The sequence below is a fragment of the Heloderma suspectum genome, chromosome 13, assembly GCF_057233095.1.
Source record: "Heloderma suspectum isolate Gila_16-S chromosome 13, 16-S_ref, whole genome shotgun sequence".
Taxonomy (NCBI): domain Eukaryota; kingdom Metazoa; phylum Chordata; class Lepidosauria; order Squamata; family Helodermatidae; genus Heloderma; species Heloderma suspectum.
In genome coordinates this window covers 28,095,536-28,122,548 of record NC_139470.1, presented here as the reverse complement: position 1 = coordinate 28,122,548, position 27,013 = coordinate 28,095,536, and the positions used below count along the sequence as shown (strand labels likewise).

Genomic DNA, 27,013 nt, shown 5'->3' with positions numbered 1-27,013 from the left:
ATCAGGTTGTTGGTATTGTTTATCTCATTTATAAAGACAAAAATAAATAAAAAGTATTCTCAAACATGGCTAGACATGAGACTCAGAGCAAACACACTTCGCAAACAAGATACAGCTCTTTTCTGTTCTCTCTAGGCCACGCCACAAGCCACTTGGTTCTCACGCACACCTTCGATGATTCCTCAGAGGGGTGACACTGCTCTGTCCTCCAGTTATACATCTCTTCCCAACTTGGAGTCTGCATGTGCAACAATAATTTCTTACCAGTTCCCTTGTTGAGCTGCTGAGAACTGTCTCACTACATTTTCTCTCTCAAGGTGCTATTCCTTGTAGCTATAACACTGGCCAGAAGGGTCTTGGAACTAGCTGCCCGGTCCCTCAGGGATCGCCCCATTCATTCAGCAAGGGCTCTGACATTCTTTGACTGGACCCTTTGTTCCCAAAAGTAATGCTGTTTTCCACAGAATGCAAGAGCTGGTTCTCCCTTCCTTCTGCCTAATCCCTCTCTTTCCTCTGAGCACGTCTGGCACACCCCGGATGTTAGGAGGGCCAGCAAAAAGTACGTTAAAGTAACTGAGCAACTTTGATTCCTAGTTTGTTTCTTTCCATCCTATTGCATTGAGAAAGAAACCCTACTGTACCACCTTGCTAGGTGGTTCAAGGCATGTATATTTGCGGCCTCTGAAGTTAAAAAAACCTCCCTGAACGCCACAGTACACTCTGCCAAGGCTGCAACGGCCTCAGCGATTTTTCTCTACTATTGCTTCTTCAGCAGAGATCCGCAGGGCAGCTATTTGGTCCTCACATCGCACCTTCATTAGACATTTTAAACTGAACAAATATGCTCTGGCTGAAACAGCCTTCGGACATAGAGTATTACAACAGATTCTCCCTCAAACTTAGCTTTGGCCTGCTTTGGAGGCCACCGTATGGGAATAGTAGCTTTTGTACATCCCATGATGGATGTCTCCTTGCTCTGGATGGGAATGGAAAGTTGGATACTTACCGTGAAGTTCTGTTCTGAGTAGGTGCTCAGGAGACATCCATACCCCACCCTGTGGCAGGTTCAGCTGTCTCATGAATTATGTTTTTCCAAAGGGAGTGTGCTAATCCCTAAGAGACGGGGTATTTGTACTCTCTCTTCAGTTGTCTCTACATTTTCTTCCTCCTTTGTGTCTGCTTCCTCAGTCACTATCTTAAAGCTCATCTAAAAAAGAACTGGCTGGGAGATGCCACAGAGGCAGGACCGAGGCAAAAAGCCTTGTCATATGTTCCTTGCTTGTCCTGGGCAGCGAGAGGAATTAGCCCATGATGAACATCTCCTGCGCACCAAATTGGAATGGATCTTCACATTAAGTACCCAACTTCTAGATCTAGCCTGGCTGTCTACTGCACCCCTAGTCAGTGTCTCCCTCTTCATTGCATTCAGCATCTGTAGTCTTTGCCTCCAAATTTTCTTCCGATTATCTGACTCTAGCCTTCTTTGGTCCAGAGTAGCACACTTGCCATCCTTTGGGTCCACATACTCTCCTCTTTTTCATAAGTGTTACATTGGCAAGACACCCCAGTGTGTTTACCACCTTCTCCAGTTGGTTGATCTCTTTGTTCTGTCAGCTTCTCAAGTAGTCATACAAACTGATCTGTCCCTTCCTCCTAAGACCGTTCTTACCAGGGAGATGCTTTCTCCCCGTTATGGAACCTAGTCGCTCTGATTCTAACATGCCTTCCCCTGGATTCTAATGATGAAGATCTCAAAGCTTTCTCTCTTGGATATTGGTTCAAAAGTTCCTTCAAGATCATATCTAGATACTGCTATGGGAAACCTGCATTCTCTTGTTTGGTTAAGATTTGCAGATGTATGAAGCATAGATCCTGTGTATGAAGGATAGATCTTGAGCAGCCTTCACAGCCTGCCTTCAGCATCTTGGATCTGGTGTGTATTCATACTCCAAAGTGTCCCATCACCTTAAGTCAACTGCAGTTCTTTTCCAAAAACTCCTGGGCCTCATATCAGCAGCCTGTGTGAGACTAGAATACATCCCTTTCAGTCTTGGTTCCACAGTGCATTCTCCCCATCTTGGCATATCCATTCAAGTGTCTCCCAACGTCCATTCTCATATCGCTTTGGCGATGACACAGTTTGGACCATACAATGGTTGGCATGCTGTCTAAGCATCCCAGTGTAGATGCCTTCTTGGTTATAAATGCATCTGCTCTGGGCTGGGATGCTCAGTGCAGGGACCTGTCAGTACCAGATCCATGTTAAAAAGGAGAGCCCACTTTGCCTTCTGTAAGATGAATTCAGCAGGTCCCACTCTTCGGGCCTTGCTCCTCCTGAGAGACTTATACTCTAGTTGGCAACAGACAGTTTTGGTGCAGAATTCTATCTTGAAGAGGCAGGAAGGCACATGTTCTCCTCTGCTGGCTCAAGATAAAAATGTCAGTAGGCAGGCTGCATGTTGCAATATGTGGTATCCATTTCTGTATCTGGACTAGATAATCTTGCAGTCCCCTTCAGCACATCACACTGCCACCTTCATGACTAGTTTCTGTGTCTGTAGAGCCTCCAGCCCATGAGGCTTTACTTCCTTTATCTTCTCCACCATCGTCATTATTTAGGAGTGGAAGGGAAGGGGGTAAAACACGAAACATTTAACGAACAGTCCAGAGTCTCCAGCATTATGGTTTTCCTGCAAGATTGGATCAAAGTCTTTGCCAAAATACTCTGAAGAAGCAGGCTGCTTTGTTGCCCAGCATGCTTTAGTCTCCAACAAGGATTCCCTTCTCTCACGATCAAAATCTGAAATAATTTTTTTTCTCAACTCGGCAGCCATCCTTCACCCACCTGCAGTTCACAAACTTCTGTCATGGAGGATCCAGTATAGTTCTCCTGGCATGCACTCGGATCACCATTTAAACTGATCCATGCTACCTTGCTGAAGTTTCCAATCCTCAAGGTTTTACCTTGCTTGTTACACGTTCAGTTACAAATGAAATATGCATGTTTGGTGAATGCTGTGGATGACTTGGAACAGCCTCTGCCTGCAAGCTACTAGAAGCATCTGAAGAACTGAACTGTCTGATTATACTCCCATGACTGTAAGTGAACTTATAAATGAATTAATTCCCAACATTTGTGGGTAACTGAATGACCACTGGATTACTGGATTAATCAGTAATCCTGCTATCTAAAGGATGCAAAAAACCAGATTCAGCCAGGAGGGCCTTTTCTACGGTGGCACCCCAGTTGTGGAATGATCTTTCCCAGAGAGGTTTGCCTGGCGCCTACATTGTGCTAGTTTTGGCGTGAGGTGAAGACCTTTTTATTCTCCCAGGCATTTTAGTTTAGTTTGTTTTCATCTAGTACTGTATTTTAAATTTCTAGCTGCTAGCTCTGTTTGTACATCATGAGAAATGCTGGGTTGGATGAATCAGAGGTCGGGATTAAGATTGCCGGGAGAATTATCAACAACCTCAGATACGCAGACGATACCACCCTAATAGCAGAAAGCGAAGAGGATCTAAAGAGCCTCTTACTGAGCGTGAAAGTGGAGAGTGCAAAAGCTGGTTTGAAACTCAACATTAAAAAAACGAAGATCATGGCATCTGGCCCCATCACTTCTGAGCATATAGAAGGGGAAGAAATGGAAGCAGTGACAGATTTTATTTTCTTGGGCTCCAAGATTACCGCAGACGGTGACTGTAGCCATGAAATTAAAAGACGCTTGCTCCTTGGGAGGAAAGCTATGGCAAACCTAGACAGCATAGTAAGAAGTAGAGACATCACCTTGCCGACAAAGGTCCGTCTAATCAAAGCTCTATGGTTTTCCCAGTAGCAACGTATGGCTGTGAGAGCTGGACTATAAGGAAGGCTGAGCGCCGAAGAATCGATGCTTTTGAACTGTGGTGCTGGAGAAGACTCTTAGGAGTCCCCTGTACTTGCAAGGAGGTCAAATCAGTCAATCCTAAAGGAAATCAACCCTGAGTGCTCATTGGAAGGACAGATACTGAAGCTGAAGCTCAAAAATGTTGGCCACCTAATGCAAAGAGAAAAGTCCCTGGAAAAGACCCTGATGCTGGGAAAGATTGAAGGCCAAAGGGGAAGGGGACGGCAGAGGATGAGATGGCTAGATAGCATCACCGATGCAATGAATATGAACTTGAGCACACTCAGGGAGAGAGCGGAGGACAGGAAGGCCTGGCGTGCTATGGTCCATGGGGTCACGAAGAGTCGGACACAACTGAACAACAACAAGCTCTGTTTGATTATTGTATGTTTATATTGCATTTTTAACCTTTTATATTGTATTTTATCATCTATATTTTATTGTTTCATATTTTATCATTTCAATTGTTGTGAACCACCTAGAGAGCTTTGGCTATTGGGCAGTATAAAAATGTAATAAAATAAATATTCTCCCGGCTGATTTTTCAGAAAATCATAGTCCAGGATGGTTCACTGGTAAAACACATATATAGGCCCTTTGTTGCCTATATTCCTGGTAGGATATCTGCCAAATTGAATAATTAGAATGTGTTGTCACCAACTTCATGAAGCATGCAACTTCGGTGGCGTACTCCTTTCAAAAGGTAGTTTATTTCATACCTTAAAGAGGAAGCCATCTGCATCAGAAAAAACATTATACTTTTGTGCTGGAGCCAGCAGTGAGTACAAAAATTACTGAAAAACTCAGATATGACGTGCCACCTATAAGACTTTGGCATTCTTGCAGAGAAGCACTTCTTTGCCATCAATCATGGTAAAAGTCCTTGTGATAGCATAAGAAGGATAGTGAAGAGGCTTGCTATTAAGGCTGTTACAGCAACCACTGCATACCAAATATTGAAGCCACAGCAACTATGAATTTGCAGAGCAAGAAATCCACAGATTTAAGTTCTTTTTTGTACAACAGATATGAAAGTTGAATGAGCAGTAATTATCCTAGTGGTTCCTTCTGCCCAAAGTGTGCGTGGTTTGCCAATCTTGTCAGACCTGACCATCAGCTGTGAAGCCTCCCAGACCTCCTCAGCTAAGGCCACTTCCTGTACCCCAAGCTCTAACTCATTGGATTTCAACAGTATGTCAAAATGGACTCAAAACAGTGGGAGGCACAATCCTGTAGCCCTTTGGGCTTTGGCTGTAGTAGAACCCTCTTTCTATTCACTTGTTACAGGTATAGAGAATGCTCTGCTGCAAGTAGTTGCCTGCTTTCCTTATGTATTAAGGCTATTAGGGCTACACCCCTATTCTGCCTTGCTGCTTCACACCCCAAAGGTGATGAGATTCTAACAGCCCAGTGTTGTGAAATTAGCAAGCTATTGGGGCTGTTGCTCTTTTAATTAGGGTTGGGATTGTTAGTTAATAGTACATTTTTATCTCTCTTCTCCCCCTCCCCCACAATATTCTCTCCAACAGGATGTACAAATATACTTCCAAGCGGTTCAAGACCCGAGCAGAGCAGGAAGTGAAGAAAGCAGAACAAATGGCTCGGATTGGTGAGTCCATGGGGGTGTCTCCCCACCCACGATAAAACAAAATAGGAACTCTGCCCTCTTACAGCCGTGATGGCTTAAATTAATCCAGTTTTTCATTTGATCAGTCCCTGATGGGCATCAACAGACACACAAATCTGCCTGTAACCTTGTCAGGTTACTGCGTTAAACCAAGTGCACAAGTATCCTGTTCCCTAGAAGGTTCATGAATATTATTGGGTGCATACAGACCAGCATTTGCTAAGTGATAGCTTACCACTGTATACTCTTGGTAAGCCAGTCATTTGTATTTTGCTGCCAGGTGGTGAGGAGACCCTTTTTTTTTTTTTTTTTTACCATTCCCCTGCTAGTTCCCTGGGTTTCTGATGACGTGCAGAAGTGTGGTAAGAATTTCATCATCTCTTGGCAGAAGAATATAATGGCCACTTACCAAGTGCTTATATGCATATTGTGGGAAATTATCACATAGCAAATAGTCATCTACATTCACCCATCCATAGCTTCCCATGCAGAATTATTGGCTTGGACTCAGTTTGGACTCCGTTTTTGTGTAATTGGCCATTTTGTCTGCTGTAATCCTCATATCTAGCAGTAAATGCTTTCAAACTTCAGAAGGTTTTGTACTCTTGTCTCCAAATACTGTTGTTTTGGAAGAAGTCAGTAACATGGAATGAAACCAAAATGATGCCTGCCTCTTTGTTTCCTAAAGCATTTGATGCTTTAAAACATTAATTGCCTTGACTGTGTAGAACATTGTGTGCTACAAATGAAAATAAACATAAGCCTTTGCAAGGTTACAGCAGAGGCAGGCTATGGGATCATTTGAAAAACAGGTTCTTTATTCCTTCTATTTCAATTTCCTGCAGTGAGCATATGGAAAGTGATCATTAAGACAGAACTTCCTTACAACTAAATCAGTTTAAATTTGATTGAAATAACAGATAATATGATGAAAAGCTGTTATGAAAAGCAGTGAAGACATGTTATAAAATAATATATTGCTTGAAAAAAACAGTTAAAGCATAATAAATGAAATGAAGCTCTTATAACGTGACTACCATAAAGATAATGATAAAAGAATGAATAAAATATAAAATTGAATATCATTGACTTACCAAAGCATACTAAATGGCAAATGGAATATAAGAGGAAGCATATCAAATATTAAACCCTAACTTCCTCTAGCACCCTCTCCAACCCAGCTAAAGTCAGCATTCTAAGTTCCCATCTACCACTCTGGTGGAGAATACAGGATTCTTAGTTTGTTTCCAGACAGAAAGTTCCAAAAAGTGATTAAAAAGAATCTCTAAGGAAGTGTTCAGAAAATGTTCAAAACTTTTAGGTGCAATTCACAAAGGTTGAGAGAAACGGGGGTGGGGGGGATAGTAAACAAGCCTATTTAGAAAATTGATCTCCAAAAACTATAGCTCAAAGAACTATAGGACTGTCATAGCAAGGAGGCTTATCACAAGGTTTAGCAGTAAAGATGTAGAGGGGAAATTCAAAAGCAAAGTAGTTTCTCCACTAAGGAGGTAAGCATAGTTAAGGCTTCAGGAAAGAAAGCTGCAGTAGAGAGAGAAAAAGATTGTCTAGCTAAAAATATTCAGAGAGTGAAATTGCTTCTCCCTCTGTTTCGGGAGAAGACAAGCAGGCACACAGCTAAAAACATCAGACCAAAGCAGCAAGAGAGAGACCATCAAACTCAGCAACTAACCACTCTTTGTTTAAGGCAAAGATCGATAAAACCCCTTTGTCTGTGGTAACACCCCAAAATTGACATGTGTTCTGATTGGTTGTTACTTAGCATTTTAATCAAGAATTTTTACTCCAATTAAAATTGGCTCTATATTGATTAATTACTGGACCAAAAGTCTTGGTAACTTCTTTGTTCTTTCCTTTTAATTGCAGGCTATCCTCCAGACTGCCTTATCAGAAACCAAGAGTCATAAGTATTTGAACCAAAAGAAACAGACCTTATCAGTCACCATAAATCTGTCTTCCAGCTATTCTTTAAAACAGGGAACATGAGAAACCTTGCGATTTAAAAAATTAAAATTAAAAAAATGAGAGTGCAGCCCTATGCATGTTTAGACAGAAAAAAGTTCTACAATTCCCAGCGTTCCCCCAGCCAGCCAGGACTTTTTCTGTCTAAACATGCATAGAATCATGCCCTAAAAGGATTATTTAGTGTAACAACATTTGAGCGAAACAAATGGTAGGACTAATGCTGTGTGCCTGCTTGTCTATCTTAAGGAGCACCTCCAACAACACCAGGGATGCCGCTCAATGAGATCGGCTACGGTAGGCCTTCTGTCTGTCCCATCAACCAGGACAGCTAGGCTGGTGAGGACTAGGGAGAGGGCCTTTTCTGTGGTGGCCCCCATTCTGTGGAATTCCTTCCCTAGTGACTTCCACCATGCCCCCTCTTTGATGAGCTTCCGCCAGGCTTTGAAAACCTGGCTGTTCAGGTGGGCATTTGGGGTGGGTTAGGGTTTTTTAGAGCAGTATTGTTTTGTTATTTATTTATTTTGTTCAGTTGATTATGTAAATTTGTTAATAGTATTGTACGCCACCTAGAGTGGCTGAGTAGCTGGCCAGATGGGTGGCTAATAAATCAAATACATACATACATACAATCCACGGGAATTAAAAAATAAGAGCGTAAAATAGAATCAAGAAAAACACCTGTGTCAGAACTTCAGATCCTTGATTAGGATATAAGAAAGCAAAAACCCTATAAGGAAGGCCACAAGAGCAGAAGGGAAAAGTTGCCCTGCTACTAACATAAAGATTATAATAATATTGATTATTGTCACACGCGTCGGAAAGATGCTGACTTTCAAAGGTTCATAAGTTAGCTATAGTTTAAAGTCAGACTAAAACTTTCTGTGCCAGAGTTTTAGGTTTCATCATAGTTGTTTGAGGAAAGCCATAAAACAATTAAAAAAACAGGAACTTGTAAAGTTAATTATATTTAAGAGTTCAAAAACAAGTTCTTAACCCTCTGTTCCTTTGTTAAACAGTATCCTAATTAAAGTTCGGTATTACTCCATAACCACGCATGGACATTTCAGAGAGAACCTCTCATGTTCAAGTTTTACTTTTAATGAAGGGGGTCTCTCCAGGTGCTATCTTATCTTTGGGAGAGTCACTAGCCTTCACAGCCTTCATGGCTCCCAGCAGAAAGGAGTATCCATGCTTTATTGTACCCTTCACATTTCCATGTTATATCAGGGCCCATCTCATGGTGCTTCGTGCATACCGTTATCAAGAACACATTGTCAGCTTTTCTCCATTTCTCCTTGTTTCCAGCAAAGCAGAGGAAAACTTCGTGAGCCAATTAGGTCACAGGAAGCCCAGGCTATGTGGGTCTCCTTGTTCTCCCAGAAATGAGTCCAGAAATGTCCCAACCAGCATCTCTTTAGATTCTTGTTTCTGTCCTGTAGATTCTTGCTTGCTTCTAGTAAATTACCTCTGCCATGACTACTGCGGCTGCCTAAGGGTCTGTGTTTGCTTTTCTGCAAAGTGCTATTCTTTGTATGCATGCTAATAGTTCTCTGTGTTTCAGCGGAAGAGAAGGCTCGAGAAGCAGAGAGCAAAGCCCGTGCTTTGGAGCTGCGCCTTGGAGGGGACCTCACAAGGGAGTCCAGGGTAAAATACATAGTGTCTGATTGGTGGTTGGAAATTCCAGGGTTCAAGAACAGAAATTCAGGACAACAGCTCCCTGAGCTGAGCAAGACAGCTGCCAGCAGCTGCTAAATACTTGGTAGTGCAAGAGAGTGATGGAATAGTGATGCTTATGCTGTCAAAATAGCCTGAGTGTCTATTTTGATAAGGTTTATCAAATCTTTATGTACTCCTAATGCAGTGATGTTGAACCTCCAATCTGCAGGCCAAATCTGGCCTGCCTGGGATCCTAGTCCAGCCCTATTAGGAAGAAACGTTTTATAAAGACATGAATTTTAAAATTGCCTCTCTGTTTAAGATGAGGTGCTGCTTCACATCCATAGGTCATGTTGCGTCAAGCCCAGGACATGGCAATAACCATGCGGAGAGAAGCTGATGTTAAGAAGAGGATCAGAGAGGCAAAGCAGCGGTGAGTGGCAGAGTTTCAATTCCTCCATGCTCCTTGGGTTTTTCCTTTGCAAATAAATGGCCATAGAGGATCTTGCAACTCTGAAGATACATTAATTTTATTTGTATGCTACTGTTCCTATACAGAGCTCAGATTGCTCTGCATGGGTGCAGGTCACGTTATCCCATTTTTGCCTCACAAGAATGCTGTGTGGAAGGTTAGGCTAAGAGCATGAACTTCATGGCAGTGTTTTAGTGGGCAACTTGTCCAAAAACAATCTACAACATAGAGGCATCTCCAGGGAATAAACCTGTGAAATTTCAGAAGGAGAGGTGTAGGGGTTAGAGAGTTATGATGAAGGAAAAATTGTTTAGGGATGGCTTTTGTTTTGTTTTCTGCTCAAGTTGACAGCACAGAAACTTTAAGTCAGGGGTGGGGAACCTTTTCTGGCTCAAGCACCAGATTCCATTTCAGAGAAGCTCTCCAGTGATTGGTGGGGCTGAAAAAATTCAACCCCCTCTATTCCCTTTTTACCAATTTATAGTAAGAAGCAGTCTGCCTACACACTACCTTCCTATTCCATTTGCCTAAGTTAGAAACGAGTACAGATCACAACAAAAGTGCAAATTGCTAACGAGATGCTTGTAGAATAATGCAGAAAGTATAGGAATCAAATGTGGTAAGATGGAGATTATTCACAATGATTTAGCTGGCCTTCTCAGACTTGAGGGCCAATCCATATTTCTGGAATGACACACGTCAAGACTTGCAGCTCAATCCAAAGATCAGGCAAGGTAAAAAGAGGGGAGAGAGTATAGTGCCATATAGCATAAAGAGAACATCCCTGCACTCTGGCTCAGTATGATGAGGGCAGTTCACTTACCCACAATTGCAAGAAAATAGGAGAAACCAAAATTGATTCTGACCATTTGTATGCCCCGGCTGTGGGCTGCTAAGGTTTAGAGGTGCCGAGATAGTGATAAGCCAGATCCAGGTTTGCTTACAAGGAGACTTTATTGAGTACTTAGAGCACACAGGTGTACCCAGTGGTTGGATCAGACAGCTGCTCTGAACCCAGAGCCAAGGGGTACAATGGATCTGATACCATACATGTTAGCAGTGAGGCAGCATGACAGCAGCCAGCAATAATTAGTGTTCATCTGCAACTTTCCTAGCATAGACTAACAGTGCTTGTTCAGAAGGAAAACAATCAGAACTTTCCCAGCACAGACTGGGAATGTGCTGAGGCGGTGACATCGACCTTTGACTCACCTCACAAGCCAAGAGATGTAAACATAGCATAAACAGAGCCTCACTTCTCAGGCACATCCTAGGCTCTGATAAGATAAACTAGCTTGTTAGCATGGAATGTGCTGAGGCGGTGGTATCAACCTTTGACTCATCTCACAAGCCAAGAGGCCCACTAGCAAGAGAATTGCACTAATAATGAACCTAAAGAGAGCATTATGGATCTCTAGGCACCTCTAAAACTACAGGTGACTTGGTTACAGGCCTGGGGCCATTACACCATTAGAAGCCAACTCATGGAGAATGTGAAGCTGGAAGAAAGCAATCAGGCATTAATAGACTTTTGAGATTCCCTGAAATCATATTAAGCCCAAAATAGAGCGGCAGTGGTCAGCCTTTTAGGCAAGAGTGTCCCATGTCAGGACTACTCCAGTGCATATGTGGCCCCCTGTTCCTTGCAGTGGGTTTTCCTCTACCCTGCTGATCTGGGGAGGAGGCAGCAGGGCATCCTGAGAGAGACAGGTAGAGAAGGGGCCTCTGTTTTATAGTTGGCCCACTAGCCCTCCTGCTTAAGTCCAGATGTGCCACAAATGCAGCCCATGTGGCACCCATATATGATAGAAAGATTTCAGGAGGTTGCACAGAGGAAAGCCAGTATTGTATTGTGAAGGTAAGCATCATAGAACAAGCAAAAAAATCAGCATTAGTTTTGTCCTGTATGGGTCCTTGTTTGTGCGTACTCACCCTTTCTTTATTCTTAACAGTTATTCACATGTAGTTTGCGTTCAACAAAAAGCCATAACACGCTTCCATTATTTGTGGAAGTATTTGAGTTGTGTGCCCCAAACACTGAGAAATATTGGCTGTTCTGAACCATATCTACTAGTTTCCAGGAACAACTGGTGTGTTTTCCGTGAACTGTACTAGGCTTTGTTTGACTTTGTTCTTTTGCATCTGTCACAGAGCACTGAAGGAGCCGAAAGAGCTGAACTTCATATTTGGAGTGAACATCGAACAACGGCATTTGGATGGGATGTTTGTCTATAACTGCAGCCGACTGATTAAGATGTATGAGAAGGTGGGCCCGCAGCTGGAGGGTGGCATGTGAGTTCCTCGCAGAGACTTCTAGGTAGCTCTTGCCTTAGTGACACGGGAACTGTTTCTACAATAAAGTGGGCCGATCTGCTTTCTGCTATGGAAAAACGTTTCCTATATATGTGCACCTTGATCTGCCCTGCTCCCATCCTCAAAATTAGAATTTTAGGGTATAGACAGTGCTGTGTGTACTCTGTACTTTAAAAAAAAGTTCTGAGCCCAGACAAACCAAATTATTCCTAACTTATAGAAATTGTGCAAATTTAGCAAACTGCATTATTCTTTTGCACAGTTGCTTTTTACTATTTTGCCAATTTCTAATTTTGTTAATTGCTCTGTGCAGCTTGTGGGAATTAGGAGAATGACCGTGTTAAGAAATTTAGGAACCTAAGTGAATCTTCAGGGAACCACCTCTCCAGGAGGTCCATGTTAAACAGAGTGGCTTGTGCAACTCATGATCAACAAAAGCTAATCGCTTGTTCTTTGTGACACGGCATTAACTGAAAAGCTCGTCTCTGAGCTGCTATAACAGCCAATTTTTCTGTATCATTCATTGCTGCCTAGTTTGCTGGTGTCTCCAATTATGTCAAACCTTTTCAGTTATGCCATCCTTGGTATGTAATTAAACTAGGTCCACCTACTCTATACTGAACCAGGTTCATATTTGCCACAGTGGCAAGGTGGGGAGCCTGCGTTTCCATACTGGCTTTCTTAGGCCGGACTGTGCCCACAAGTGTGTCATGGTGTGTTTCTCCTCCATAGGGCATGTGGCGGAGTTGTAGGAGTGGTGGACGTCCCATACCTGGTTTTGGAGCCCACACATAATAAGCAGGACTTTGCGGATGCCAAAGAGTATCGGCACTTGCTAAGAGCAATGGGAGAACATCTGGCTCAGTACTGGAAGGATGTTGAGATTGGTAAGAAGGCCCTTGCAACTTGGGAGTTAGGCATGAAAGGGAAATCCTAGGCTGGGGCAGGGTGGGGGGGTTAACAGGGAAGGAAGACTCTATACAGAGACCGTAAAGGGAGGCATCCATTACATCATGATTTGAATTCTTTTCTCCTCCCCCCCCCCCAAAAAAAAAAAAAAAAACAACCTTACAGCTCAGAAAGGTATAAGCAAGTTCTGGGATGACTTTGGCTATTTGTCTGCTAACTGGAACCAGCCTCCGTCAAATGAATTGCGTTATAAACGGCGGAGAGCCATGGAGATCCCCACCACCATTCAGTGCGGTAAGTTTGGCTGGGCTGAGATTCCAGTAGGGTGTTCTGTGGAGTTGAAGCCACCATTGTTTTGCTTAGGCAGCAAAACAGCCAAAATGCAGTGACATGTGAAACCTTCCAGCCACTTCCTCCATTTCCCCCTGCACTTATGCCTTGGAAAATTGGATCCTCTTTGCAGAGGGGGAGGGGCTGCCTTGATATCTTTCTGTCCTCAGGAACCTCTGCGAAGTATGGCATCCTGCAGAAGTAGATAGTTAATGTACAAGCTAAGATACAATTGATGATAGGAGGTGGGTATTTCATTGTCATGTGAGAATTGGGCCATGCAACCCATTTCCACCTCCATTCTAAAAACAGGTAAAAATGTGGAGGGATGATAGCATTTCCAAGATCTTCTTGATGGGCCCTGCATACAGGCAGGTTTGGCAGGCTCTGCAATGTGCTGATTGTATGGTGTGTCTTGTGTGATAGACTTGTGTCTGAAATGGCGGACCCTCCCCTTCCAGCTCAGCTCTGTGGAGCAAGAATACCCGGATACCTGGGTGTGTGCCATGAACCCTGACGCTGAACAGGACAAGTGAGTACATGTTTGGAAGCTCTCTGAACACTCTTAACATAGTAGTCCTTACAAAAACCTGTAAGGTAGGTGGTGGTGGTGGTGTCGCCGTCGCCGTCATCATCATCATCAACAACTTCCTGTAGATGAGGGCCTGAGACTGATTAAGCGTCACTTAGAATCATAGAATAGTAGGGTTGGAAGGGGCCTACAAGACCATCGAGTCCAACTCCCTGCTCAATGCAGGAATCCAAGTCAGAGCATCCCTGATAAATGGCTGTCCAGCCCTGTCTTGAATGCCTCCAGTGCGGGAGAGCCCACCACCTCCCTAAGTCATGGGTTCCATTGCCATATTGCTCTAACAGTCAGCACGTTTTCCTGATGTTCAGCTGGAATCTGGCTTCCTGTCACTTAAGCCCATGATTCCGTGTCCTGCACTCGGGGATGATGGAGAAGAGATCCTGGCCTTCCTCTCTGGGACAACCTTTCAAGTACTTGAAGAGTGCTATCGTATCTCCCCTCAGTCTTCTCTTCTCAAGGCTAAACATGCCCAGTTCTTTCAGTTTCTCCTCACAGGGCTTTGTTTCCAGTCCCCTGATCATCTTTGTTGCCCTCCTCTGAACCCTCTCCAACTTGTCTGCATCCTTCTTCAAGTGCGGTGCCCAGAACTGGACACAGTACTCCAGATGAGGCCTAACCAGTGCTGAGTAGAGGGGAACTAGTACTTCATGGGATTCAGAAGCTATGCTTCTATTTATACAGCCCAACATAGCATTTGCCTCTTTTGCAGCCACATCACATTGTTGGCTCATATTCAGCTTGTGATGGACAACAATTCCAAGATCCTTCTCGCTTGTAGTGTGGTTGAGCCACGTATCCCCCATTTTGTAACTATGCATTTGGTTTCTTTTTCCTAGGTGCAGAATTTGGCATTTATCCCTATTAAATGTCATTCTGTTGTTTTCTGCCCAGCGCTCCAGTCTATTAAGATCACTTTGAATTTTGTTTCTGTCTTCCAAAGTATTAGCTATCCCGCCCAATTTTGTGTCATCTGAAGATTTGATCAGCATTCCCTGTACCTCCTCCTCCAAGTCATTAATAAAATTGTTGAAGAGCACTGGGCCCAGGACCAAGCCCTGCGGTACCCCACTCGTTACCTCTCCCCAGTTTGAGAAGGTCCCATTGATAGTTCATCTAGCCCACTTTAAGCTAGTTTGCTCATCAGGATATCATGGGGCACTTTGTCAAGGTATATTATGTCCACAGCATTCCCACAGTCCACAAGCAAGGTTACTTAATCAAAAAATGAGATCAGATTCATCTGGCAGGATTTGTTCTTGACAAATCCATGTTGGCTTCGAGGAATCACGGCATTGTTTTCAAGGGGCTTACAGATGGATTGCTTGATAATCTGCTCCAGAATTTTCCCAGGGATTGATGTCAGGCTGACTGGTCTGTAGTTCCCAGGTTCCTCCTTTTTACCCTTTCTGAATAGAGGGACCACATTAGCCCTCCTCCAGTCATCTGGCACTTCCCCCGTCCTCCGTGATTTCTCAAAGAGAATAGACAGCGGTTCTGAGAGTTCTTCTGCCAGTTCCTTTATTACTCTAGGATGCAGTTCATCTGTCCCTGGAGATTTGAACTCATTCAAGGTAATTAGGTGTTCCTTGACCATATGCCTATCGATCTCAAGATGCAATCTTACCCCTTCAGCCTGTACTTCGCCTTTGCCAGGGGGGTCATAGACCCTATTTTGGAAGAACACTGAGCCAAAGTAGCAATTGAGCACCTCTGCCTTTTCTTTGTCATCTGTTATCATTTTGCCATCCTTATTTAATAGCTGAACAACCATTTCTTTCCTCTGTCTTTTACAATGCATGTAGCTGAAGAAAGCCTTTTTGTTGCTTTTAGCATCCCTCGCTAACCCTCAGCTAGTTCTCGGCTTTAGCCTTTCTGACGCCATCCCTGCAAGTCTGTGCTACCTGCCTGTACTCTTCCTTTGTTGCTTGGCTTTCTTTCCACTTCCTGTATGTGTCCTTTTTTGTTTTCAGGTCATCCCTAAACTTTTTGTGAAGCCACATTGGCTTCTTCTGTTGTCTTCCACCTTTTCTTCTTGTTGGACTTGTTTGTAATTGTGCCTTGAGAATTTCCTTTTTTAAAAGCTCCCACCCATCTTGGACTCCTTTTCTCGTTACAGTCGCTTGCCATGGGACCTTACTGATCATTGTTCTGAGTTTATTAATATCAGCTTTCCTAAAATCCAGGGTACACGTTTGGCTACACTCAGCTTTTGCTTCCTTTAGAACCAAGAACTCAAGTATGACTTAGTCGCTTTCCCCCAGAGTTCCTGTAACTGCTACTTTATCCACTAAGTCATCTCTGTTAGTTAGGATCAAGTCAAGGATAGCCAATCCTCTAGTTCCTTCCTCTATTTTCTGTAGGAGGAAGTTATCTGCCACACAAGTCAGGAATTTCCTGGAGGGGCCATGTTTTGCAGAATTTGCCTCCCAACAAATATCGGGGAAATGGAAGTCCCCCATTACTACTACATCATGCTTCCTTGAAACATTGGCTATTTGCTTTTCAAAAGTTTCATCCTTTTCTTCTCCTTGATTGGGTGGCTGGTAGTAGACTCCAACCACCAGGTTCCTTTTATTCTTTGCTCCATTTATTTTAACGGCCACCTTGTGAGTTCATGGCACAGGTGGGATTCCAACCATAGACTTCCTGATTCAGTAACTTGAAACTCTCTGGACCATGTGAGAGGAACCTATGTTGCAGCTCTGGAGAGGCATCAGGTTGATCACTGTGGCCGGATCCAGTGTGGCTCTTCTTAAGTTTTCCTCTCCACATCAGCAGTTCTCCAGTTTCCAGCAGGATGGCACTGATGTGGTGCGGTGGTGCAGTGTAAGCTCCTCCCACGTGGCCCAGAGTCAGTATCAACTGGATGCTCTGGTGAAACTCCCAAGGCAGCTATGAAAGTGGTGACCAAACCACATTGTTTGTTTTTAGCATTTGGGCCCTTCAGGCAGTTGACATGCCTAAGGCACAAATACTCAGGAACCAGCCCTCCACAGCCCCTTCTACAAGTATGGAAGTGGTCGTTGCGACCCAATCTCTCCCCCCCCCACTCACCACTGAGCTGGTGCGAGTAGACCCACCTACCCTGGGAAGGAGTTTAGCCATTTCTGCAGCAAAAAGCTCTCAAAATGGGCAAAAAATCCCAAACCGGCAGCGAATGCACCAGAAAAGAAGAGGAAAAAGAAATCCTCCAAACAACAGGAAAAGGAGCAGGATCTCCCACCTCCTCCTCCTTTACTGGATTCTCTTATTCGTGTTGTGCCCACCACACACCCGACTACTCTGAAACCGGCCTCTACGGTCTCAGAGGGTGAGTTGAGAGATACACCAACCCTGCCACCCTGTCCAACTCAGACAGTCACGGGACGGAGATCCAGGTCTCCAACACCACGTTGTTATGATATCCAGTTACCTTGGTATCGACCCACCCTTTCCCCTCAACAGCCTTCTCAATACCAATCTCCAGATTGATACCATCAGGATCATTGTGTCAGGAGCGCCCTAGTGGCCTCTTTCAGTAGACTCCAGTAGCCAACTCAAGACACAGACAAAAGGATTCTTTTCAAGGCTTTAATCCTTTTACAACTTAATGATTCTTTCACATGCTAATCACCAGCAACTAAGCAAAGAACAGCAGAGTAGCCTATGCTCCGAGTAGGCCGGTGATCCCCGTTTGAAGGAGAGTCACTTGAAGACCCTGAACGTATGGGCTGGGGAGAGATCCTCCCTCTTTCCCTTGGGTCCACGGGAGGCGGCCGTTGCTTGCGCGAAACGGGCGCTACACCCCCTTTCCGCGCCCTCCATCGCTTGTCGATCTCTGCGTCGAGCGTCTAGCAAGCCCCGTTCCCGCACTCTCTCACTGCCCGGGTCACTATCTATCTCAGGAATGCCAGCAGGAGGAATCTCTGCCAGCTGCTGTGCCTGTGAGGGATTAGCTGGCTCCTCTCCCACGGATTGCTGATCCTCCTCAGAATCAGAACTGCTCTGGGGTTCTATCGGCTCAGTTTCCACCCTGACACATTGGATGAGACAATACAACCATGATCGCTCACGTTCTCCATCCTGAGATGGGGACCATTTTTCGGTCTCGTTGTCTCCCCCCCACCGACAGTGTTCGGATGCAGATTGGAGACCCCATAGGGACCGCGATCTCTTCCTCGATCGCTCCCACTACCTAGGAGCTACTTCACTATCGCATGTTCCCTTTCAGTCTCGACAGTGCTCCAGCTTCAATACCCAGGACATTTCTGCCCTCCTCCTCTGGTACTGAGGTGCTCGATGTCCTTAGCGATACACCAAACCAGTCGGGACCATCAAGCCCTGCCGCCTCCTATTCCTCCTCATGCCTCTGCTGTGGTTCAGTGACCTGCTCAATCTCGGGAATCTGGGGAGGACTGCCAGTCCGACTCCTCCTCATATTCCTCAGTCCCTCCATCTAGCTCATCACTGGATGATACCATCGGGACACAGGATAGGGCCTCGCCTTCTGAAGACATGGGCCGCTTATCCGAACAGGTGCTGAGAATGGCTCAGTCGTTGGGCATTGAGGTACAACAACCTCCCCAACAAATTCACGATCCGGTATTCGATGCCGTTGCAACAGACCTGTCCACACCAGTGGCCATCCCTTTTCTTCCAGCCCTGCTGAGTGCAGTCCAACAGACATGAAAAGCACCTTCGTCCTTGACCCCGACGTCCAAGAGGCTGGAATCGATGTACAGGGTTCAAGAGACGGACGCATCTTTCCTCTTTTCACATCCAAAACCTAACTCCATAATTGTGGAGTCTGCCAAGTTCGCTCACAGAAAGCACATGCCTTGCCTTTGGATAAGGAGGGTCGCAAACTTGATATTGTTGGACGTCGTCTGATGATGGCCAGGTATCAGCTCTTCCTCTTGGAGAAAATGGACTCCCTCATTGCATACCTGCCTGAGGATCAACGCGATTTAGCTAGAATGTTTCATGCGGAGGCATCCAAGCTCTCTCGTCAACAGTTCAACACTGCCCATCATCAAGCGGACTGCAATGCTAATAGCATGGTGGGATCTGTTGCCCTAAGGCGGCATTCCTGGCTCCGCTTTGCGGGCCTAACTCCTGAAGCCACTCACAGATAGAAAATCTGCCTTTCGACGACAAGGGTTTATTCAGCGCCAACACGGACAACCAGATGGACTCCGTGCAGAAAGCCAGAACTACTGCTCGTAAGATGGGCATCGGTCAAGCACAGCAACAGCAGCAGCAGCAGCATGCTCCGTACTGTCAGCGTCGGTGGTACCGACACCAGATCTATCCACCTCAGCATTCTGGGGACCGGACACCCAGATTCCCACAGCAGCACCAGCAGAGAAAAAGCTACTCCTTCCCCAGGTTCCAACAAAAGGCGAAGAGTGAAGGATTCACTGAACGTCATCTTTGACTTCAGCTCCATTCCCCCCCATACCAACAATTACAATCCACCTTTCAGAGACCTCCTGAGCCAATATTACCTGGCGTGGGCAAGAGTGACGTCGGATAACTGGGTGCTAGCTCTTGTCCGTCACAGATACAGAATAGAATTCAACACGCCTTTGGGTCCGGTCCAGATCACTCCGCCTTCGGAGATCGTCCACAAAGAAACTCAATCTCTCTTACAAAAGGGCGCCATTCAACGCATTCATCCAAACATCGGTATGGAGGGGTTCTTCTCCAGGTACTTCACGGTACCGAAACGGGATGGAGGCCTTCAGCCCATTCTCGACCTTTGCAGCCTGAACAATTTTGAAACCTCCAAGAAGTTCAGGATGACAACCCTAGCCACAATTCTCCCACTCCTACGGAAGGGCTCTTGGTTCGCCACGATCGATCTTGAAGACGCATACTTCCACATAACCATAGAACGCTCACACAGAAAGTTCCTCCGTTTTGCAATCGGGACGGAACTGTTCCAGTTCAATGTCTTGCCATTCGGCCTCTCAGCAGCCCCACGCGTATCTACTGGTGGCCTCCTCCGGAGAAGCTCTATTGCGCAATATCGTGATCGTCTTGGATCTTCTTTGGGCATTGGGACTATGAATCAACAAGGAGAAGTCTCACTTGACCCCCACACAAACAGTTCAATTCATAGGGGCCATCCTCGATTCCAAATTGGGTTGGGCGTACTTCCCAACGACTTGTGTCACAAACCTCATCATGCAAGCCACGTCGATATTCCCTGCCCGCTGTGCCCAATCACACGACATCCAGTGCCTCCTTGGCCACATGGCAGCCACGGTTTCGGTTGTGGAATGGGCTCAGCTATGGATGAGACCACTTCAACACTGCTTCATCTGGAATTTCAACTTGACCCGCAACCCCCTCTTTGTCACAGTCTTGGTACCGGAGGACGTTGCTCTCAGCCTGGACTGGTGGATAGATTCCAGACATCTGACCCTACGGATGCCATTCCTTCCCGCTCCTCCATCCAGGGTTCTCACCACAGACGCCTCCCTCCTAGGTTGGGGAGCGCATTGCAGCCCCCTTCAAGCACAAGGTCTCTGGTCCCCCAAGGAAACACGATACCATATCAATTTTTTGGAGCTGTTGGTGGTTTGGAAAGCTCTCCGCACCTTCGAACCGTGCCTCCAACAGTGACACATCCAGGTCCTCAGACAATACCACAGTTCTGTGGTACCTAAACAAACAAGGCAGAACACACTCCTCCTGCCTCCTTTCTCTCACTCTATACCTTTACAACTGGATCGTTGCCAGGGACATTCACCTGACGGCTCTACATATTGCAGGACAGGACAACCTGTTAGCAGACTCCCTCAGCTGCTTCCTCTGGTGCTGTCATGAATGGCAGCTGACCAGGACAGTCCTACAGCTAATTTTCAACCACTGGGGGCCGACCACAGATCGACCTCTTCGCGACTCCAGCAAATACGGTTTGTGGACAATTCTGCTCCAGAGCTGGGATAGGACAAGGATCGCTAGGCGATGCCTTTTTCCTAGAATGGAAGGAGCACCTATTCTACCTTTTCCTTCCATTCCCACTCCTCACGAGGGTGATCTCCAAAATCAGACAGGACACCATGAACTGCATCCCGATTGCCCCTTGGTGGCCCAGACAACCCTGGTTCACAATGCTGCTGAACCTAGTGCGTGGACGCCTCCTACCGCTATACCACGGATAGACAACTTGATTTCCTGGGACCAGGGCAGGATTCTTCACCCTGATCTCCACACTCTGAACCTCACGGTGTGGAGGATCCAAACACCCACCACATTTCCCCATTGATTCCACCGACAGTGCAGGCTGTACTTGATGCGGCAAGGAAACCTTCCACGCGCCGCCCACACTTAGCAAAACGGGCTTCATTTGTTCGGTTTGCGACCGACAGCAACTGTAACCCTAATGAGTGTTGTCGAAGGGACATATTGTTTTTCCTCCAACATCTTTTCAGCAAAGGCCTGAAGCACTCCTCCATCAGGGCGAATGCTTCAGCAATTTCTGCTATGAGGGGCAACATTGGCGGGTGCTCCATATTCAGCCACCCCTTATGCAGGCAATTCCTGCGAGGACTCAGAAACTTGGCTCCTCCAGTGAGAGACTTCGTTCCTCAGTGGGACCTAACCCTGGTGCTTAACACCCTCGCGTCGGTACCGTTCGAACCGCTTGCCACTGCGGCTGCTCTCTTGGAAGGTCGCCTTCCTGATAGCCATTACGACATCGAGGAGAGCGAGCGAACTCTCTGCGTTGCGAATAGACTCACCTTACACTGTATTTCACAAGGAAAAGGTGGTCCTGCGACCGGACTTAGCATTCCTTCTAAAGGTGGTCATGGACTTCCATCTTAATCAACCGATCATGCTCCCTGCCTTCTTTCCATCCCCAACTTCTAATTTGGAACGACGGCTACACACTCTAGATGTCCGGAGACCACTGGCCTTCTATAAGTCACGGACCAAGCCTTTCTGCACCTCCCAATGGCTGTTCCTATGCTATGGGGGACCCAATAAGGGCTCTCCAGTCTCCTCTCAGAGGCTGGCATCCTGGATCATACACACCGTTCGACTGGCATTCAAGGCACATATATGAATATAGCCTTTTCCACTATCTGAAGGGGGCTTGCCCCCCAAGTCCCTAGGTCAGAACAACTGTTGTTCTATTGAAGGAACATGCAGCTCCAACTGGCAGTTCCCTGGGACTGGAGACTGTGGCCTCATCCATCAGGCAGAGAACCAAGGGCCACTGGGAAGCTGTACTCCCTGCCTCCCAGGATAAACGTCACGACAACAGGAAGACCAACCTAGCCACATACATCACCCAGAGAAGAAACAGCTGCAGGGACTTTGTTATCCCTTCCCTGCCAGAAAGAACACCTATAAGAACTTTGAAACTAAGAACTGGTACCTGAGTTTTGCTTCCCGCCACCCCCCCCTTTCCTTTTGTTTCATGTCTTTTAGGTTGTAAACCTGGGGGCAGGGACTGACTTATTATTGATCTGTGTAAGCTGCTTTGGGACCTTTCTTGTCTGAAGTGTGGGGTAAACATGCTGTAAATAAATAAATATCGCTTCTCTGTTTCCTCTCATCACTACATGTTCTTGCAAAGGGATCGTGGCCATCTGGTTGCTAGAAAGAACAAGTCTTATTCCTGGGGAACCAGATGGCCACGATCCCTTTGCAAGAACATGTAGTGATGTAGGCATTGTGAAATAAATGTTTTATATGTTTGACAACTTGAACAACACGTGTTTGGGGTGAGGGGTTGGTCTTTTTGTTTGTTGCTTCAAGGAACCGTATGGTGTGGATGCTTAGCCTCCAGAAAGAGCAGGCAGTCTCCAATTTTAGTCTGGAGATTTAAGTGCGCTCATGTCAGCACCCTTTCTTCATGTTGCTGAGCTTTTCTGGTGCCTTTTCCTCCCCCTTCACAGGTGTGAAGCTCCTGAACAGAAGCAGAAGGTTCCTCTGAGTGTCCTGAGAAAGGAGAAGTCCCAGGAAGATAAGCAGAAACAGCTGACAGATAAAATTCGCCAGCAGCAGGAGAAGCTGGAGGCCCTACAGGCAAGTCTGGACACTGGACCCTCTCTCTGAAGAATTTCATATGCTTTATAAATAGCATCGTCCACTCAGTTGTCTATAGAAAGAGAGCCTCTTGTCAGTATCCATTAGGATGGCTGCATCCACTCTAAGTTCACTTGTGCATGCCCTGGTCTTAAAAACAATTCTTTTGAAGTCAACCCTTCTTATAAGAAGCACAACTAGAGCTTGGGGTTGGATTCACATTCTTGACATAGCAGCTTGCCAAGAGTTCAAACCTCCATGCTTCATACCAGGTTTGCATGACAGTTGCATCTGGCAGCGAACAATCCCATGCCAAAAAGGCTGACATTAAGTGTGGGGTGTTTTCTTTTTTATTCCTTCTCAGTTCTGATTGCTTGTGTGTGTGTGTGTGTGTGTCTGTCTGTCTGTCTGTCTTAGTGCTCACACGTGCATATCTATCTCTCAATAGCTGCAGCATAAATGTGTGAATGAGCCACCAATGATCAGTTAGAATTTTCATGGAATTCATTCCCATATGCCACTTCCAAGGCATTCGTACCTGATTCAGATGTATGTTCATTACTTGATGACTGCGACAGAAGACCAAACCAAAATCTCTCCCCCACCCATTTTGCCAACCTATTCTTCAATGGCAACATGGGTGGAGGGAATTACATTTCAGCTGATTTGTCAGAAGGAATTTTCAGGGTGTTGAAGGCAAAATTGGCTGCTACCACCCAGAACATCTATCAGTGGCCACCAGCCAGTGACTGCTAATGTTACTTCCCAACCTACCCCTCCAGGAGCAAAGCTACATGATGATGTAGTGTCTCTCTGACAGGGGCTTTGGGGGGAATGGGGAATGGCAGCCATGGCAACATAGGCAAGTTCTCCCCTCTCCATTTCATCCCCTCACACCCCAAATTTGCCAGGGGTTCCCTCCCATGCTCCTGAACCTTGAGCTGGAAGTTCTCCTTGGGGAACATTTGGCTCAGCCTTACATAACAGCAAGTGTTGACTTGTGTGAATGAGCCCTCACAGAATTTTCATATCACTGTCAAGTGCAGTGCTTTTCAAGGTAAGTTCATGTATCCATCTTCCAATCCCCAAATGATGTTACATGCATGTGTGAACCAGCCACTTAGTCTGCAGCAGTCTCAGTTTTGTTAACACCGGTGTGTTTTTGCTGAGTCAGCAGAAGCGTATTAAGATTTCCCAGGGATGGAGAGGGGGTGCGAGGCCAGGGTTTGTGAACAGGGTAGGCTTCAGGGGAACAATAGCTGTTCTTAAAATAATGACCCTTTTTCCAATCGTTCTGCCCCCAGAAAACTACTCCAGTACGTTCCCAAGCTGACCTGAAGAAACTGCCCCTAGAGGTCTCCACGCGACGTGTGCTAGAGGTGAGGGGCACCCTCCACTGCCACTTGCAGGCTGCTCTCTGCTTTAATGAACTGAGCTAATGCCGTTGTTCTTCTCCTTGCAGCATTCAGACTTGCTGAGCAGGCCACAGCGGCCACGGTCTCCCCCTCTGCCGGATGTGATTAAAAATGCTCCCAGTAGGCCCCCAGCCCCACCACCTCCTTCCAGGTCGATCAACCAACAGAGGAAGGGGGCTTTGCCTCGGCCAGCCAGCAGCTCCTCCAGGCCGCAGAGCATGGTGTCCAGGGAAGAATCCAGCTTTTCCAGGATACAGCATCCCATGGAGGCTGCTGGGAGATCCACAACCCCCCTCATAAGGCCTCCATCCAAACCTGCAGGAAGTGGGAGGACACCCCTGGTGCCTCCACAAAACTACAAGAGCCATCGTAGATCCCCCAGCCCCAAACACTTAAAGGTGCTGGTGCCACCAAAGAAATCCCCCGTCGGCAAGCCTCCCCAGGTGAGGTTCCAGTTCCTAAATTAGCAAGGGGAGAGGAGTTTTTTCTCCTTTTACTGTGAATGCTCACTGTTTCCATGTTTACACAAGGCTCAATAAATTGTTTTTGATTATTTGTTCTATTTATAAACAATGAAAATAACTTTTTTAATGCTGTAGATGTGAGCACCCAGTGAGTCCAATCTGTGCACCTGGTTCTGATGATATTAGGCAGAGAAGCAGATGTTATGATTTGCACTAGACTGCTGCTACCAGCATAATTGGGTACCATAACATTTTAGGCATGCTTGTGCATATCGTGCATTTCTCCACTCCTGTTTTATGTTGTCACTGGTGGGGATGGGAGAAATGCTTATCATCACGATGTTCAGGTATACTTCTCTGTGTAGTGACATTATAGGAAAGAAGTGGGGAGACCGCAATGGCGACAGCCCCCCATTGAGTGTAATATCAAGTCCTGCCCACAGACTACTTCCTCTATATTGTGTGCATGTTTGTGTACACGCAAATGTGGCTGGCTGTCTAGCTGGTTTAATTCTCTCAACAAAGTAGAGTTTATTTATGTGGATTAATGTAGTTGATCCATAATGGAGCAGCAGTGCTTTAACTCCCTCAGAGGCCTACAAGAGGACACTGATATGCACGGGGATTGAAACTAGAGAGCAGTGCAGAATAGTAGACATGTCTTATTAATGGAATAAAAGGCAGCATGTTGTGTCAATTCATCTGTGTTTTCACAGCAGTACTTGAAAAATACGGCATTTCATATGGATATTTTTAAAAAATATTTGCATCTTCCTTTATTCCTACCATGCTTACTCTTATCAGGTAGCTGCTATGTACTGGCACTCCTGCGCACCTGTCTTTTGGAAACGAAAAAAGGTCCATATTGGCCTTTGAGTAATATTCTCTTGTGGTTGATGTTATCGCCATCTCTACAGGCTTCCAGTTCCCGGAAGAGAAGCATTAGCACAATAGAGGATGAATTGGAGGAGGAAATCGGGCTGAGAAAAGAGAAAAGGAAACAGGGTAGACATGTGACAGTAAAGGAAGAGAAGAAGGATTCCAGTGAGGTGGTGGTGGAAGTGAGTGAGCAATTTTGCAAGTCTGGTTTGCTATTCAGAATTGTTGGAATTACTGTTACTATTACTGTTTTTTGTCAGTGTTCCATTTCCTCTGGAGCGTTTGTCAAACTATGGGTACCTACATTTGGGGGGAAACAGTGAGTGGAAAAAACTGTCTAGACAGATAATTCTGATGGTCAGATCCAAAATCAATGACTAGATGAACTGGATTTATCCACCAGTTAAACTGAATAAAGGGTGCACTCTCACTGCCCAGGAAACGTAGGGTTCATATGATGAGTGATTGTGGTTGTATACTCTATACTCTCTGGCTCAGTTCGTTCCCTGCCTTTCGGCCCACTTTTTCCCACATCTTTTACCTATATTCTCTGTGATTGCTTGTTCTTACTGACCCTCCTCTTTCCTCTCTAGTCCCTCTACTTCTATTTTTTTAAACTTGCCTTTCTCTTTCTTTCCTTCCTTCTTTTCCATTATGACACTGATTAGGAAGCCATCTGCGAAGTCTGCCAAGCCTGAAAAAGCAGAGACACCTACAGTCACCCATATTCGGATTAAGAGCAAACATGCCTTATTAGCCTTCTCTCCTCCAAGCTAAGTTGCAGCACAGCTGCCCACTTTAGCTGCCTCCCTAGATTTGCTCCACTCCAAAGCAGAACATCAGTTAACGTAGCTCAGATACATTCCCTGTTACCAAAGGTCATGGTTGACATAAAGGCACCCCCGTGGTGGCACTCCCTCGAGTTCAACCTTCATGTCAATGCTGAGTGAGCTTGGTAGACTGGCAGACCCACCACATATACCCGGCCAGTCGAGCAATCTTGCTGTGCCTATAGAGTCTACCCTACTATGTGACCCAAGAAGATGAAGCCTAGATTACTTCATACTTACAAGCCGAAGAAAAAGAAGTGCACTGTCCCTTCTCAGGTGACAGCTCCATCTCCTTCTCCAACCCTGCAGCTGGCATTGTATCTGGCTTCAAAACAACCCTTGTCAAATCCTCTCAGTACCAATTGCACCCCTGATACTCTCCTATCCCCATATTGACGAGGTTGAGTACACATCCGTTAGATGAGGTGCAGTTCATTGTGTCGACCACAGAAGTAGGGATGCAAGAGGTATCACTGATGTCTCTGGCTCCACACACATCACATCGTGATAGATGCAGCAGATGCCTTTCTTGTGCTCAGTGGCTCTCCAGACTCCTTTTCTTCTGGATATTTATATTTGGACCATGGAGGATGGGGTTCTTGGTGGGAGCACCCTCCGTACTGATACTA

At 45.7% G+C, this 27,013-nt stretch overlaps 1 protein-coding gene across 8 annotated transcripts in view; it reads left to right on the top strand.

The window, feature by feature from the left end:
* The window catches only part of MORC2 (MORC family CW-type zinc finger 2), an 82,158-nt gene that overhangs the window by 39,889 nt on the left and 15,256 nt on the right, over positions 1 to 27,013 (top strand). For all 8 annotated transcript variants that reach the window (XR_014785713.1, XM_084819509.1, XM_084819506.1 and 5 more), the window contains 11 exons: positions 5,417 to 5,496; positions 9,062 to 9,144; positions 9,504 to 9,589; positions 11,780 to 11,920; positions 12,674 to 12,828; positions 13,016 to 13,144; positions 13,607 to 13,712; positions 22,667 to 22,796; positions 24,101 to 24,175; positions 24,259 to 24,654; positions 25,593 to 25,736. Coding sequence is in view for 7 of the 8 variants with exons in the window: in XM_084819509.1 (XP_084675635.1) it covers positions 5,417 to 5,496; positions 9,062 to 9,144; positions 9,504 to 9,589; positions 11,780 to 11,920; positions 12,674 to 12,828; positions 13,016 to 13,144; positions 13,607 to 13,712; positions 22,667 to 22,796; positions 24,101 to 24,175; positions 24,259 to 24,654; positions 25,593 to 25,736 (1,525 nt within the window). In the remaining variant the exon portion in view is untranslated. The remainder of the gene's footprint in view (positions 1 to 5,416; positions 5,497 to 9,061; positions 9,145 to 9,503; positions 9,590 to 11,779; positions 11,921 to 12,673; positions 12,829 to 13,015; positions 13,145 to 13,606; positions 13,713 to 22,666; positions 22,797 to 24,100; positions 24,176 to 24,258; positions 24,655 to 25,592; positions 25,737 to 27,013) is intronic.